This window comes from Syngnathoides biaculeatus, chromosome 4 (assembly GCF_019802595.1).
Source record: "Syngnathoides biaculeatus isolate LvHL_M chromosome 4, ASM1980259v1, whole genome shotgun sequence".
NCBI classification, from domain to species: Eukaryota; Metazoa; Chordata; class Actinopteri; order Syngnathiformes; family Syngnathidae; genus Syngnathoides; species Syngnathoides biaculeatus.
In genome coordinates, this window is record NC_084643.1 from 32,671,899 (window position 1) to 32,688,398 (window position 16,500).

A 16,500-nucleotide genomic window follows, 5' to 3' on the forward strand; every position below is an offset into this window, starting at 1 on the left:
CGTACAGGATGTGGCTTGGCATTGTCTTGCAGAAATAAGCATGGGCAACCAATGAAAAAGATGTTGCTTGGATGGCAGCATTGGTTTCTCCTAAACCTCTATGTACCTTTCAGCATTAACGGCACCGTCACAGATGTTTAAGTTACCCATGCCATTGGGACTAAAACAGCCCCATACCATCACAGATGCTGGCTTTTGAACTTTGCACCCATAACATTATGGATGGTTCTTTTCCTCTTTGGCCCATAGAACATGACTTACACAATTTCCCAAAAAGATTTGAAATGTGGACTTGTTGGAATACAGAACACTTTTCCACTTTCCATCAGTTCATCGCAGATGAGCTTGGGCCCAAAGAATCTGGCAGCGTTTCTGCGTTTTGTGGATAAATGGCTTTTGCTTTGCATACTAGTTTTAAGTTGCACTTACAGATGTAGTAATGAATCTGTATTTACTGACATTGCTTTTATGAAATGTTCCTGAGCTCATGCGGTGATATCCTTTACACATTGATGTCAGTGTTTGATGCAGTGCTGCCTGAGGAATTGAACGCCACGGGCATTCAATGTTGGTTTTCGACCTTGTCACTTACATGCAGTGAGTTCCTCAGAGTCTCTGAACCTTTTGATAATATTATTGGCCATAAATGATGAAATACCTAAATTCCTTGCAATTGTACGTTCAGGAACATTGTCCTTGAACTATTCGTCTATTTCTTCGTGCACTTGTTCACAATTTGTGAACTTCGCCGCATCGTGGCTTGTGAATGACTGGGCAATTCAGGGAAGCTCCTTTAATACCAAATTATGGCACCCACCTGTTCCCAATTAGCCTGTTCACCGGTGGGATGTTCTAAACAGGTGTTTGATGAGCATTTTTTACTTTTGAGCCACCTGTTGCGTCTTTTTTGTAACATGTTACAGCCATAAATTTCTAAGTTAATGATAATTCTCTAAAAGCAGTTTATCAGTTTGAACATTAAATATCTTGTCCTTGTAGTGTATTCAATTAAATATACTGTAGGTTGAACATGATTTGCAAATCATTTTATTCTGTTATGTTTAACAAAGTCCAAACTTAATTGGAATTAGGGTTGTAAATACTGTACTGTACATAGTCCCCCCCCCCCAACCCCCCAACTGCCCCGAAGCAGGTCACTCCCTGAAGCACTACAAAAGATGACAATACATTGTCCTCTGTACAATCCCTCCCTGCTCCTTCAAAAATTGTGACTCGTTATTTTTACTGTGCTTTAATTATTTTTCCCCCTCACTGGCTGTGTGTGTATTTTTTTTTTTGACTTCTTGACACTTTGACTATGTGACCTTCACTACGTATAATGTCTCCTCCTGTTGCTCTGGTGAGTCAAAGACAAATTTACACTGCCGTGGGGAATAAAGAGCTGCTGTAATGAATTGTGTCAATGATGGTTTAGTGGTTCATCCACCTGAATTCCATGCAGGCAGTGAGTTTCTGTAAATGTGCTCACGGACTGGCAACAAGTCCAGGGTGTTGTCTTCTTTTTCCATGAAAATGGGTGTATTATAAGTTATTATAAGTGTTGAATACATAGAGTTCTCAGAAAATACAGTGTCTGAGCCAACTCATCATGCTTTTTTAACTTTATAAATGTGGGTGATGCCCGGCTTAGAGCATTTATAAGCTTGTAGCTCCAGCCCCAACCTATTCGGTCAGCCATATGGATAATGTAGCTTTTGAAGATGGTATTTTGTATGCAATCATAGTACTGTTTGAACTAAATTCATTCAATCATTGTAAACTAATGGAGATGGGTTTTTTTAAGTTTATATTACTAGAGTAGAAACAGCATCACTAAAACAGTGATCAGCAAAACAATGGGCAAAACCAAATTAACTTAGCTCAAAATAAAAATGTCAAGGAACACTCGCGAGGAGGCAACAGATTACATCTAAAACTGAACTGACTGAAAACTAAGGTGAGGTCATACAGTAGATGCTTCAGGTAACTGCTAGTGTTTTGGGTGTATAGTACACCTGAGAATGCATACCAAACATTCACTCTAGCAGCACACACCAGGTCATGCTAACACAAGTCGAGTTCTCATAAAAGATCAGTGCCAGCAGGTTAAGTTGAGACAATGTACGGCCCATGCGTGTGTGTGTGTGTGTGTGTCTCTTTCCTAAACAGTCGTCTGCTTTTTGATTGACTGGAAGCCAAAATAGCTCTGTCAATTTAAGAAAGGCATTTTGGAAGCTTTTATGAGGCAGTCACGCCTACTGTATCATCACAACAGAGCGCTAGGCGGGAGGGCAGGCGGACCGATAGCAACTCACCGTCTGAGAAATGACAGAAAGGCAGGGAGAGAAAGCAAAACAAACGAAAAAAAAGTCAGTAAGATAAGAAAGAGGAGACCCAAACAGATGAAAAGGGAGAGGCTAAACAAGAACATATTATGCCCAAAGACACAGATGAAAAGGGAGATGCTAAACAAGAACATAATATTATGCCCAGAGAGCGAGAGAGAAGCATTATAGGTCAATCATCCTGATTAGTACTTGCACAATCAATTTTATACAATCAGCCGAGAAATATGAGTGCACTCAGTGTCAATCTTGATTTAGTTTCTGAGATGAGAACAGTTATAGCATGACCGTGACATTCCCACATCAATAAATAATGAAGATTAATCTGTGCAAAGCAAAATAAATATTGTGAGTAACATGCAGACATCATGATTCTGGAAAAAACAATATTGTTCTTGGTATAAAGCCACAGAATGTCACATTTAACTAAATGTGATGGTCACCTTTCAGGGCGATGACCTTGCTGGTGGGGTTCATGATGGCGCTGTCAGCTGAGATTGGTCGCCTGATAGGGTTGGACGGGTCAGACATGTCCACGATAACCACCTGGTTCTGCTCACCCACTTTCTCCCTGATGCAGATGAACTTGTCTGATTCCATGGTCAGATAGCTGAACCCAATGTTGGCTGGATTCACACCCAGGTTCTGCAACTAAAGGCAAAAATAACAGTGAATGTCGTGCCTCGACTCCAAACACAAAGAAAAATACCGTAATTTCCGGCCTGTAAATTGCGACTTTTTTTTTTTCCCCCCACACGCTTTCAACCCTGCGGTTTATGCGGTGATGGTTTAAAACCAGGTGCGCTCTGTAGGCCGGGAATTACGGTATGTTGGATTAGATATGACAATAAACATGGAAAGGATTGTAAATTACCAGGTAATTATATTTGGGAACATAAATGTACAAATCTGTAACAAAAATCATTAGGGATGCACGGATACTTTTTTTTCCCCACCAGAGGTACTTCAATTGGAGTACACGCCAACAGCGAGTACGGATACCAGTACTTGAAAGAAACATTTGAATTCAAGATATCAAGACATTTCATTTACGTAGTGACCCAGTCAACACACTATGTACAAAGAGTACACACAGTAGATGAGACAAAGAAGTAAAAAAAATAATTTAAGGGTGCATGGGATGAAAGCATGTCAGCTTCTTTCATAATTTCCAGCTAAAAAACAAAAAAAATGTGCCTAATACAAATGACTAATACCCATCTGCCTAAAGATGATAGCACATGAGAAGAAACGTTTATTTAGCAATAATCAAACTAATTTATAATACTGTATTCTTTATCAAAGCTAAATAGAACATTTGACAAAAATGAACTGGGAGCTTTTAATGTTGCTTTATCCACAAAAACAACTTTTGAAGAGTTATACTTTACCAACACAAAGTTGTATAAAACTCAACCCATCTTCAACTTCGGAGGCAGTTAGTCAGTTTTACAGTAACATTCCAAAAATAGTCGTTTGCTGTGGAGCAACGTATGAAGCGTTTCATTACATGAATCCATGGAACAATAGACAATAAACACGTTGCCATCCACAAAGCTCAGCTATAAATCTGTAAGTGTATTCTGAGAACAATAGTAAAAAAGAAAAGAAAAAAAGAAAAAAGCTGAATCACAAGCAAACTCATAATTTTATGTGAAACCTTTGAAAGTGACAGTTTTTTGGCCTAAAAGGACATTTTCTCTTTTATAAAGTTTCACTGTACGGAACACAAGGACTTTCCTGCCACAGGTCAACTAAGTGAACTGTTAATCTAATTTATTAAAAAATATATATAAATATTTTCGTACACTGTTAAATTGACTGAATGCTCTCCTTCTGATGACCAACTGACTACATGATGCCTCACGACAAAGACTTTTCTGTTTTGCAACTGGTTGGTTGAGTGAGCCACTACAAGGCTTCACACATTTAAAACTGGAGTGAACCAGATTGATATGAAGCAAGTTCGAATTTCCTTCACAGCGAGTGAGATTGTAAGGTGAAAACACACTGTGCACCCTCAGACCACATTATCATGACAACAGTCTTATATTACATAGTACAATGCAACAGTAACATTTTCACAAAACTGTCCTTGACATCTCTATCAAGTTTCACTGCTACTCCACTGCAGTTCGTCAATAATGTGTACTTCCACTCATTACATTAGCCCTAACCATCATTATTCGCTCATACAAATAAAATCTGAAGAAATTGTTTGGTGCCTGAAGTACGTAGCCCAAAGCAAAATAGTCCTGCCTGAACTGATGTAGTAAGGATAGCAAAAAGGTAAGGACATGAAAATTAGGTCGAGGTAATCAAAAAGTCTTTACATGGAGGTACTGTTAGCGCGTGTTTTGCTCCCTGTGGCTAGTTTGGCTTGAGGCCACCGAACACCAGCGTTGCCTGATGCCCATGCTTACTTTCCCCAATTCACGAACATATATTGTAGCGCTTTGATTGCTGTACACTAACGAAGTAAACCAGATACCTAAAAATACAATTAAATAAAAACATTCAAATTCAAACCATTTACTTTCTTGGCAATTTTACTTCCACTTCTTAATTACATTTCATATCAGAAAATTATTTTTGAGACTAGTAACTGATGGCATAGTGGTAAACTTGCTTGACTTTAGGGCAGGCAATGTGGTTTCAGTTTCCATTTAAAGACTGAGAATGAGTGCGATGGTCATCTTTAGAATCTATAAAAGAAAATATAGCTTTTACATCTTGCATGTCTTTTAAGGAATAGTTCCTATAAACATAAATGTCTCTTGTTGTTTGTTCTTGTGAACCGACTGCCGGAGAAAAATTCTTTGTGTTTTATACAACCTTGGCCATGAAAGCCGATTCTGATTTCTCTATATGTGCACTGAGATTGACTGGCAAGCAGTCCACGGTGTGGTTTGCCTTTTCCCCAACTTAGGCTCTAGTTCTTCTGCGACTCTGACCATTATAAGCAGGATGAAAAATGGACTTTTGATACTCAAGTATAGCAAATGTTTGATGATCATAAAACATTTACTGAAGTGATATCCTACAAGGTGACAAGCCCCTCTACCAAAGTTTTTTTTTTTTTTCAGGATATTTGTAACTTCAATCAAGAACCGGTATGCTTTCATATATTTTATACAACATGGCACAAACTGACTGAAAAAACTGACTTATGCATGGGATTGGAAGAAATAGTTTCCTTTGGAATGAAACTGCTTGTGATATTTTTCGTGTGCATGTGTATTGATTTAGAATTTGATGAAAATAAGAAATCCTGCACCATTTGATAATAGTACCATATTTAATGTGTGTCCAATATACCCCTAGCAATAAACTGAATAAATTACACCCCCAAGGTGCTCCAATTGGCTGTGACAAACTAAACAGCCGGCCAATCAAGTTACGCTTTCTTAGTATGTGATGTCACGTGACTAAGAAAGGGTAACTGCAATTGGCTGGGTGTTCGGTTCTGACCTGAGGTAACCCTGCCTGGTGGCACAGATGGTGGATTTCAGACAGCGAATCGTACCCAGTTGGATTTCAGACAGCGAATTGTAGCAACTACTGAAAATGTGATCACTTTACATTTCAAATTCAAATCCTGGTGGCACATATTTACTAGAACTAGAACTATAGCTCGAGAAGGCTAAATTGGAGCAGCACCTGTAGCAGTAGTTCAAGGTTCAAACAACCATTAAAAAGATCAAGAAAATGTTCCTGTGTAAACACTACAACGCACAATTGGGAAACAACCTCATTAAGATTTTTTTTTTTTTTTTTTTTTAAGTATTCATCTCATCACTGGGGACGTATTGTGCAACATACGGGAGAACAAGCAATGTGCTCCTTGAAAAGCCAAGGAGAAGACCTGAGGGAGGATTACAGCCATATGCTGCAACTCCCTAGGAGTGCCAAAACGATCTGTGAAAGGAGGAGGGAAGCAAAAGGGATAGCTGATAAGAACTCCATGGGGAGCCTCAGAATACAATCCAGTATCCTGCTAAGAGTGATGGGGGGGGATACTTGAAGGGGTCTACTAAGAAGAAAGGAGGCTGCCGTGGTAAATACCGGTAAGAACAGGTCTTTGGTAACCAAACAATTTAGGGTGGAGTGACTGACTCACTGTAAGAAACACCCCACCCCCACCCTCCGGCACCCCTCAATGTCCTCTCTTCCAGGACTGAAATTCACAGCTCAGCTATCGCACCCAAAGTTGCAAGTGACCCACCCTCACACATGCATACACATGTTGGACCTTCCCACTTCAGCAGCTGCATTTACCAAACCCAAGCCATTGACGTGAGAATTGCACAAACAAATGCAGAACCACTTAAGCAATGACACCACATTAGCGGCATCTGGTGAGTCACTGGACAGAACGGGTGGATGTGTTGCTGACGCATCACATCAGCTGCGGAAGCAAAAGAAACAAACCATAGATGGAACTATGTACACTATTTTTCTGCAGACGTTACCTTTTTTTTTTTTTTTTTTTTTTTTTTGGCGAGATCTAGCAATTTTAATTAATTTTCGCTATTCATGGTCAGGCTCAGCTTCTAGCCCCCCGCGAAAAGCTGGGGTCCACTCCATTTCTATTTTCGTGATTGGCACCAATGTTCCCTCTAACCAGCGCACCTGTGCAATTGCGCACATGAAAACCGATCCAGCACAGTGAACCACAGCCTTTTTTTTTTTTTTTTTAAACGACACCACATGGTCTCTAACAAGCTGCTGCTCTGCCACACCATGCCACACACTCTACTTTCTTGTTTACCTGACACCGCCCACCTCTCGCTCTTAAAGGGGTACACTCATAAGTACAAACGTTCTTTGGCGCTTCTCTTTCTCGTATTAAATCTGTTTTCACTTTATATGGGAGTTTGTAAATGGATTTCAAACTTTTTAAAGACATTTATTGCAGTCAATAGAAATTCTCATTAAGAGCACGGTATCAATTGCAAACTCTTTCATTGGGTGATCATTTAAATCTAACGGTACACAAACAGAAATCTCGAATGTCAACATCATAAAACGGACTTGGGAAGTTGCCAGAAAGTGCCACTGTTTCTTGTTTACAGATATCAACTATCACCGTCCACCCACAGTGCAAACGAATGCTACATCATGGTTTACTGGTCCACGCCATACTGTGACAAAACAAATTGTAATATAGGAATATGGTGGACGTTTATCTTGTGTTTTGCATTGCAGTGCTCACCCTAGAGTACTCGGGTATTCAAGCAGCAAATGGTTAACAGAAGGAAGAGCTATGAAAAAAATGCTTTTAACTTTAGATGAGATACTTCCTTAGGGTGTGTACTAAAAGTATTTTGGCATCTATGCTAAGAAAATGATCTTTGCTGGATTTCATGTCTGAGAGGACGCTGGAGCCATTTGAAGTCCAAATGAGTGGATGAAGGGCTTTCCACACATCTGTGATCGAGTAAAGTGACTGGACACAGATGCTCTTTAACGTCGCAGTTCATTCACAGGCATGTCTTGTTAGACACGAGCGTGATGTAATCAACGTTTCCTCCACATCCTGAGCCTGATGCAATTTGCTGACCTCGTCTGTATATCACATCCACTGAATTGACACAAGGGGCACGGTTCCATCAGCGCAGATGCCTTGCAGCGGTTTTCGCGGCCACAAGAGCAGATGGCTGGTTTGAGTCACATTCAAATTGACACAGGCGGTTTGGACTCCGCGGACATTTTATGTTGTGTGCAAAGAACTCCAGCAGCAAAGCCACATTCACCTCAGTTGACTGTCATGTTAGCAAGGCCTTCCAAGATGTTGGCTGCTATTTGACAGTCTTAGTGATCTATAGTTTCAACAGTCATCGCTCTACTATACGGCGCCATCTACCCATTTCCTTTACCACTTATTCAGCCAAAGTCCTGGATGGGGTTGGAGCTCACTTAGGGGAGAATGTGGAATACACCCTAGAGACTGATCGCCAAACAAGCGTCCATATGCCAGCTAAATGAAAACAAGCAATGTCAACAACCCGATCCTTTCAAACAAGTGACAACTTTTAGAATTGAGTATTCTACAGACTACCTCATGGAATAATTGAGTAACTGGGGAAAAAAAAATATTTTGCATAATCACACAGAAGAACATGCGCATTTAAGGTGCAGGAATTACTCATATCCAACTGTGTTATCTACGATTTTTGAAATCTGTGTAGCACAGGTGTCAAACTCAAGGCCCGGGGGCCAGATGCGGCCCACCACATGATTTTGTGCAGCCCGCGAAGGCAGATCACGTATATCAACCACGAGTCTTGTGAAAATCGGTCCCAAGATTTCAAAGTCATATCATAAATGATAACGTTGAGATATTCTAAGCATTTTTGTGTGACCAAATGAACAATAGTTGAAAAACCTGTTACCCTTGATTTATGATTCCAAAATTAGTTCCTAAATTTCGTGTGTGAACGTGATGAGGCAATTCAAGATTTTTATGGTTTCACCGTCATAACGGCCCTCTGAGGGAAGCCATAACTATAATGTGTTGACACGCCAGGTGTGTAGCTCCAAAAGGCGGGACTGGACTAGAGCGTGACATGGGTGTCAGCGAATTAGAGTACAGAGTTGGCTGGCTGTTAACCGCATGTTGAGCGAGTGCATGAGTTGCGGCCATTGTCAGCTTGCGTCTGAAAGCTTGTTACGCACTTATTGTTAGTACAGTAAAAGCAACTGAAAGTGCACCGGCAACTGTGTCCATCCTTGTGTCACTTGCATCAAAATACGCTCTAGCTAGCGATGGGAGGCTATTAAATTAGCTGTGGCACACTTCATCTTCCACGTCAAGTCCTTGTTCAGTATGAAATGATCACAAAGCTTTAGATACTCTCTGGGTTTTACGGACTTTTTCTTCCCAGTTTGCCATCATCACACTAACTTACAGTATTTCTACACAGAGTGGTGCGTGCGACAGCAGTAACAGTGGGTGTAGAAATATGCTCCCTGCAAAGAAATATTTTGCTTTTGACCTTTTTTGTAATCAAAATAGAGTTATTCAATTAATCGTTTCAGCCCAAAGTACTTCAGTTTAGATTCAACCCACTTGATTACACAACAATTTAAGCCGAAAGAATGATGAAGAAAAAAAAAATATTGGGCCACACAGCTTACAGATGATGACAATACTTTCGAATTCCAAAGCTCAAGCAATTCATCTTCAGTTCCCTGTTAAACAGTCCAGAAGAATCACCACCAACCGGTACCTTGCAGCAGTTCTGGGTCTACGTCGTACCCCTGAACTCTCAGCCAGACGGCCGGAAAAAGCAGTAAAGACCACGCCACAGATAAAAATGCTAAACAACTTGAGGCCCAAAGTCCTCTGCTTTGAAATTCCAAGAATTTTTCACTCTGCTGGAGCCAACTTTGTTCACAGGGGTGCATGACTGTGCCAGAGCGGGATTTCTTGCAGTTCCTTTACTGGCTCCAGCCAAAGAGTATAGAAAGTTAAAAGCAATTCGAACTAATAACCCCGAGATTGGTAAGGGAGCACTCGGCCTCCATCAGTAAGTGTAAATGACGAGAGACGTGTCTGCAAGCTCTGTACGCAGTCATACTTTTGTGGATAAGGGATCTTTGGCTGGCAAAAGTGGGGCTGTGGCCAGAAAGAGGAGGCGGGGAGTGAAGGGAAGGTGGGGGTTCTGTGCTTTTTCGAGTGAAAGGCCATTTCACTGCCTGCTGTTACCATAACAACGAGCTACAGACGAGGGGGGCGGTAATGGAGGGGGTACATCACAAAGTTTTTTGGCAGCAAGACGCCAAGCAGAGGGGCTGCTATGGGACATCGTGGTAGAGATAGCTCTTTCACAGACAAGCGGTTAACTGTTTCTCTTTCAAAATTCGAGACTGTTTAAGGGGCATTCTGTGACACCCCCCGCCCCCAACCCACACGAGATTGCCAAGCCAAGAACACAGACTTTTATGACTGCAGTATTCTGTTGGGCCAGAATGGAAATGAACTGAAAGACACAATGCATTTCTGCTGAAGTTACAATGTATTGCCCAAAAGTTGGGTTGTTGATTAATCTTGTCCTCTGTTGTTGCCATGTTTTAATTTTATCTTTAATTTCCTGCTAAATATGAAGAGGAATGAGAAAGTAGGCATGTGCAGACAAAAGTGTACAATATGGCGCCAATCCAAAAAAAGACTGGCTGAGTTCCTAGTTAGTTTCTGTATTTCGGCGGCAGATGGCAGTTAACCAATCACCCTATGAGGAGAGCATCAAACTACAAAACACCCTCAGGTGATCCCAGTCAAGCAATGACAAAAAAAAAGAAGGAAGTGACCTTGAAACTTCACTGCTGAGACTCTGCTGGCAGCTTCAGAGGCAAAGTGCTCAACCCACTGCTATATCAATGAGAAAACTGGATCAAAACACTCCAAGGAACAAGAGCTGAATGACAGCTTCATACAGCCATCGGTGCCGCACGTGATCCAACTATTCCAAGAGCAGTGCTTTGACCCAAAACACAATTCTGTACACATGGATCTTCACTTTCTTACAATCATAGGCAAATCATGAGGTTTAAATTGGCATGCAATATGCTTGTTAACGTAAGAACGTTTTCACATGGCGCTTAGTTTCTGCCATACTTACTGTTCTCCATTTGATTGTCTCATATTGATGGCCCAGCAGCATTTTATACAAAAATTTACTTTAATTGTCAAGACTACACTAATACAGAGGTTGACACTTGATCCTTGGCGTGTCAAACTTAGGACTTCACTCACATTCACTTTGTACATCATCAACTACGTCAGGAATGATATTGTACAGTCAAGTTCCACCGCATAAACCCTTCAGTGTAGACTAACAGGAAAACGATCAGCACAATTCTGCAGGGGGGAGGAAAAAAAGTGAACTCGGGAGATGAGTCATTTTTCACCATATTCCAGACAAGTGGGTGAGTGTGTTTATGTGGGGGGGAATATGCACCAAGAAAGCAATACAGCACAGGCGTGTATGTGAATTTGAACTAACCATTAGAGTGAAGTGTTCTAAAGACTTGTGTGTCATGGGGTTGCCTTAAAACAGAACTGGTACCAGTGACTAAAGGAATAAAATAATCTCTTAATCTTTTTGAGCCACAATTAAAATATCCTGAAAAGCGGTATCTTCCAGTATAGGACAGAGGGAATGGTATAGCCTAATCACGGGAAATGTAGTAAAGTGAAATTAATTATGTATGAAGACAATTGTAGTCTATGTGATTCATGATAAAAAAAAAAAACATCTAAGATAGCAAGAGAAGACTGAGTTTTTGCAGATGGAATGTATAGAGCTCATGCACCTACGTCATAAAATCATGTGACATCGCCATATTGCCGGTCTAACAAAGCATTGTTGAAAGTTAATTCCGTTGAGACGAAATGAAAATTTGTCTTATGGCACGACATCCAGAGTTTTGTCCAAAATAGTTAAACGCTTGGGTGATAATAAACGAAGGTATGTGGGCAAATTAGAGACACTTGGAATAGAGGACCCATATTTAATGCCGAAGGCGATGTTTTTGCCAATAAGAAATTTGAATATTAATTCGCTTCCGCTTGTCTTGGACAACAGGACATAAAGTGTATCTGGTGAGTAAATCGTCGAGATTTACACTGAAAAGTTTGAAAGCGTATCAAAGTCTGGACACATACAAATACTTTGTTGCTGGATCCGTTCTCAATCAGGAATAAATCCCATATTGTGATGGACCCACTCAGATTTTTTTTCAATACAAATACCAATATTGAAATAAATCCATCCATCAATTTTCTTTGCCTCTTGTCCTCACGAGGGTTGCGGAGAGAGCCAGAGGCTATCCCTGCTGTCAATGGGCACGAGGCAGTGTACACCCTGAACTGGTTGCCAGCCAATCGCAGGGCACATAGAGACAAACAGCCACACTTACAATCACACCTAGGGGAAATTTAGAGTGTTCAATTAATGTTGCATGTTTTTGGGATGTGGGAGGAAACCGGAGTGCCCGGAGAAAACCCAGACAGGCACGGGGAGAACATGCAAACTCCACACAGGCGGGTCCGAGATTGAACCCAGGGACCTCAGATCTGTAAGACCAACGCTTTACCATCTGATCGAACGTTCCGTCCATATTGAAATAAATGACCCCTGGTTTTACACAAACACGCATTCATTAACTATGATTGGGAAACATTTTTAGGGCAGGGAGTCATCCCCTCCGTACACAGAAGTGTATTGTGGCCAGTCATTAACCTCCGTAAACCTCTCTGCGACAGACTATTTATTGAAATGAGTCAATTTGGCATTATAAATACTTCTTGGTAATCTGAGATTAAGAAGAATAATTCCTACCTGATATAAAGAGATGGTTACACAGGTGTGGGTATTTGGTTGGGCACCATCAATGTTTAAATACCGAAATCCATCGATCTTTTCTGGTCTTTTCAGCTGGTATTTGAAAGAATGATCTCTTTAATATTTGTCTCATCTGTTGTGTGACAGCACAACAGGTATCGGGCATTGTAAATATTCTGCTCCGGTTCAATGTCTCCCATAATCTTGAGCAGCTCTGTTTGACCGTCAATATGGCGCTGTGAAAACGGTGATGTCACCTGCACAAGTTCTAAAGCAAAAGATTTTCTCTGCCCACTCGTTACTAGGCTGAATTCAAGGGTCACAATAAATTTGGACCTCAAAACGATCTATTCATTCATCCATTTCCTATACCGCTTGTCTGCCTGTGAGGTGGAGCCTATCACCGCTGTTGTTGGGGAGAGGTGCACTACACCCTGGACTGTTTACCAGCTAATAACTGGGAACATATAGCATTCACGCTCATATTCACACATCAGGGGACAATGTAGAGTTTTCAATTATTTTCAGAAGCACATTTTTGGAACGTATGAGGAAGATGGAGTAACTAAGTGGACAAAAAATTGAATTTGAACAGAGATCTTCAGATCTGTGAGGCAGACACTCCAACCTCATGGTCACCATGCTGCCTCCCCCAACTGCAAGGACCAGTGGGGGGGGCATACACCAGTCACCTCACTATGCAGTTTCCTTGGAAACTCGGGGCACAGGCCTCCATTGTCCCAAAAAGTAGAGAAAGAATACGAAGACAAGTATGGTTCAGTTGTACTGTTTTTCCCCTTTTAAGTTTTAATCAGTTTTTAAATATTTTGAAAAAAGATAACGTACACCATGTTTGGTATTTAGCTTTCATGTGCAATGCACTTTCATTTAATCATTTAAGTTGTTTTTCCTTACGCAGTCTTGAAATTACAACTGTACATAACATTCCAGTGGTTTAACCCAGGATAAAAAAAAAAAAAAACACTGCCTTGCTCTTGATGAACACAAACTACTCCATTTTGTCACTGACATGATGGCGATGCTTGGTGGAAAACGTTTTAGAACCATTGATATAAGCAAATTTGTCAGATATGGTGCAAAACGAACTGAATCATTCATTCATTCATTCATTCATTCAAAGTAGACAGAGCCTTCGACGCTATGAATGGACCCCCGCCCCCACCCTTTTAAAAAAAAATAAACATTTTGTGATGCTGTGACTCAAACCGTTAGATTCTTGGTTAGTAAATTGGGATAATAATGGGTTTTGTTTTTTTTTTTGGAGATGTTCCAGAACTCGTAAAGGTGCTTCCGCCGCTCCTGCTGTTGCTGCAGGGCATGACGACATGGAAGCCGCACACGATTGAGGACCTTTCAGTCTCAGTTCCAAAGAGAACAGCTGAGACCTGCCTGGTTCCGCCGCCAGAAACAGTGTCAAAACACTAGAAGTCCCTGGACTAACATAGACCCTGGCCACGGACGGGACAGTTGTATGTAATTTCATTTATCAGCAGGTAAAAATGACGATAGGCACAGAGCACGGTGTTCAATTTCTCCAAGTCATCCTTTGGCTAATCCAGGCCTGTGGCTATATTGAGCAACAAGCCCGCAGCTCTGCTTTCACATTCCCATTTAAATGCGACATCTCCCGCCTGTGTGATGACACAATGGCGAATGAAATGCGCCAAAAAGCAGCTTTCTTTCTTTGTTTTCTCTTTTTTTTTTTAATTTAAATGGAGGGGTTGGGTTTCCCACCCCCCTTACCTGCAGATGTTCCTGGAATCGTATGGGCAGTATCTGGGCCATTTTCGAGACGTTTCTCCGCCGAAAGACTTCTCGCTGAAAGGAAAAGGGGGGAAGGGGAGCAGCCAGGAAGGATTTGGAGGTGCTCTTGTCGCGTGTCCGCTCCCCACCGTCCCCAAGAAAGTGGAATCAATCGGCCGGCGAAGAGAGCGCGGGGCACGTCCGACTTGCGCTCCCAACACGGCGACTGCTGCTCCCATTCAGAGCCCCACAAAGTCAATCAGTCGCGCAGCCGGCCGCACCTCCGCCGAGAAAACTAGTCCACGGGAACGCTCAAGACACGTGCGGGGCCCCTCCTTCGTGCAGCCCCGGAATAAACACGGGCGAGAGGGGCGGTTGTAAAACTCAAATCCAGGTCGAGATAGGGTCAGTGGTGAGACGAGTGAGCCCCGGGAGGGGTTTTTCTCACGGCTGTCAACGCTGGAAGGTCAGACGGGTAGTGTGTTTGTGTGTGTACCCCTCCGCCGAACCCCTCCTCCCACTCCTCCTTGTCCAACTTTGAAATGACAGTCCAACCATCAAAAAGTCACGTTATTAAGTCTTTCTACATCTTCATCTTGAGTTATGGGCCAAGGCTGGGAGTGGCACACCTGAACGAACCGAATGTGCTGATTTTCATTTAGTTAACAAGAATATGTACAGTATTATAAATTAAACAGTGACATACTCTCAGTGTCTCATAATTCATATAGCAAACCAAAGCAAATCGATTTATTTACTCAAGGTAACTTAATGTGCTTTATTTGATTAAAAGCATTCAAAAACAGAAGAAAACACCTTTGCTGGCAACTTACTCCATTTGGGTGCAGCATAATCGCTAAATGCTTCTTCACCATATTTGCTTAAGTTTCTGCGGTCCACTATTTGAACTGATCGTTGCTCTCAGAGTCCTATTAGGTTTATATACCGTAAGCATTTCTTTCATGTTTTCAGGACCTAAAGAATTTTGTGATTTATTGACCAGTAGCAAAACTTTGAAATCTTCTCTAAAGCTGACTGGAAGCCAGTGTAAAGACTTTAGAATTGGAAGTATATGCTTTGAACTCTTTGTTTCTGGTCGGAACCCGAGCTGCAGCATTCTGAGTGAGCTGCAGCTATTTCATGCTCTTTTTGGGGGAGTCCAGTCAGAAGACCATTACAATAGTCAAGTCTACTTGAGATAAAAGCATGGATGAGCTTCTCCTGTTTTGTTTCAGTCTGGATATTTTTTTCTGGTGGATGAAAGAAGTTTCAGGAACTGATTGGCTAAAACTGTTGAAAGTCCCTGGGATGGACCTTTCTGACCTGTCAATCACTCGTACACACAGCCAATCCGATAGCTGCATTGACTTAAGCCCTGGTTTGACACGCCCCTCTCGCCATATTGTCCCATAAGCAATACTGGTTGTTAGTAGCGTGCGCTTGGAAAAGTTAATGTTACGAAGAAAATGGTCCTCAGACGCGCTTGGGGAATGTCCAATTCTGATGAAAGATATCCTGCTAAGTTACAAGGGTCCCGGTTGATTCATTTTCCAAAGCCTAAATCACAGTTGAAGAAGACTCTCTTGCACAAGTCTGACATTTGGCAAAAAAAAATATAGAATATAGAATAGAGAATCGACTTCAAACATGTTCTGTTCAATCGCCATTTTGGAAGCTTGTAGGACATGGCTAAGGGGGCGGAGCTTAAGATCCAAAGGTCCATTGGTTGGCAACCAGTTCAGGGTGGAGCCCACTTCCTGCGCAAATATACAGCTCCCACGTCTCTTGTGAGGATAAGCACCTCAGAAAATGGATGGATGGATCCATGCAAATGTGGCATATCAATCAGTAAGAGGACATTTTAATTTTCCACAATATTTTTCATATGCAATGCCACTGGTATTCATTTTTAGAGATTCTGGATAATTTATGAGGCTGAGTTGCCTTTAAACTGTAAATTGGTGTAAATCGACCCCATTTGAAAGTCTGAATACTTGAGGTACAATTACTGCAGTGAAGTGAATAACACTTTTAACAGAGGC

General features: G+C 41.5%; 1 protein-coding gene across 1 annotated transcript in view; it reads right to left on the reverse strand.

Annotated features, from left to right (window-relative positions):
• Nucleotides 1–14,854, reverse strand: part of cltcl1 (clathrin, heavy chain-like 1) — a 35,161-nt gene extending 20,307 nt beyond the window's left edge. The window contains exons 1-2 of the mRNA XM_061816134.1: nt 14,459–14,854; nt 2,789–2,996 (exon numbers count right to left, since the gene is read on the reverse strand). Of these exons, the coding sequence (XP_061672118.1) occupies nt 2,789–2,996; nt 14,459–14,500 (250 nt within the window). The 5' untranslated portion in view covers nt 14,501–14,854. The remainder of the gene's footprint in view (nt 1–2,788; nt 2,997–14,458) is intronic.
• Nucleotides 14,855–16,500: the final 1,646 nt, after the last annotated feature.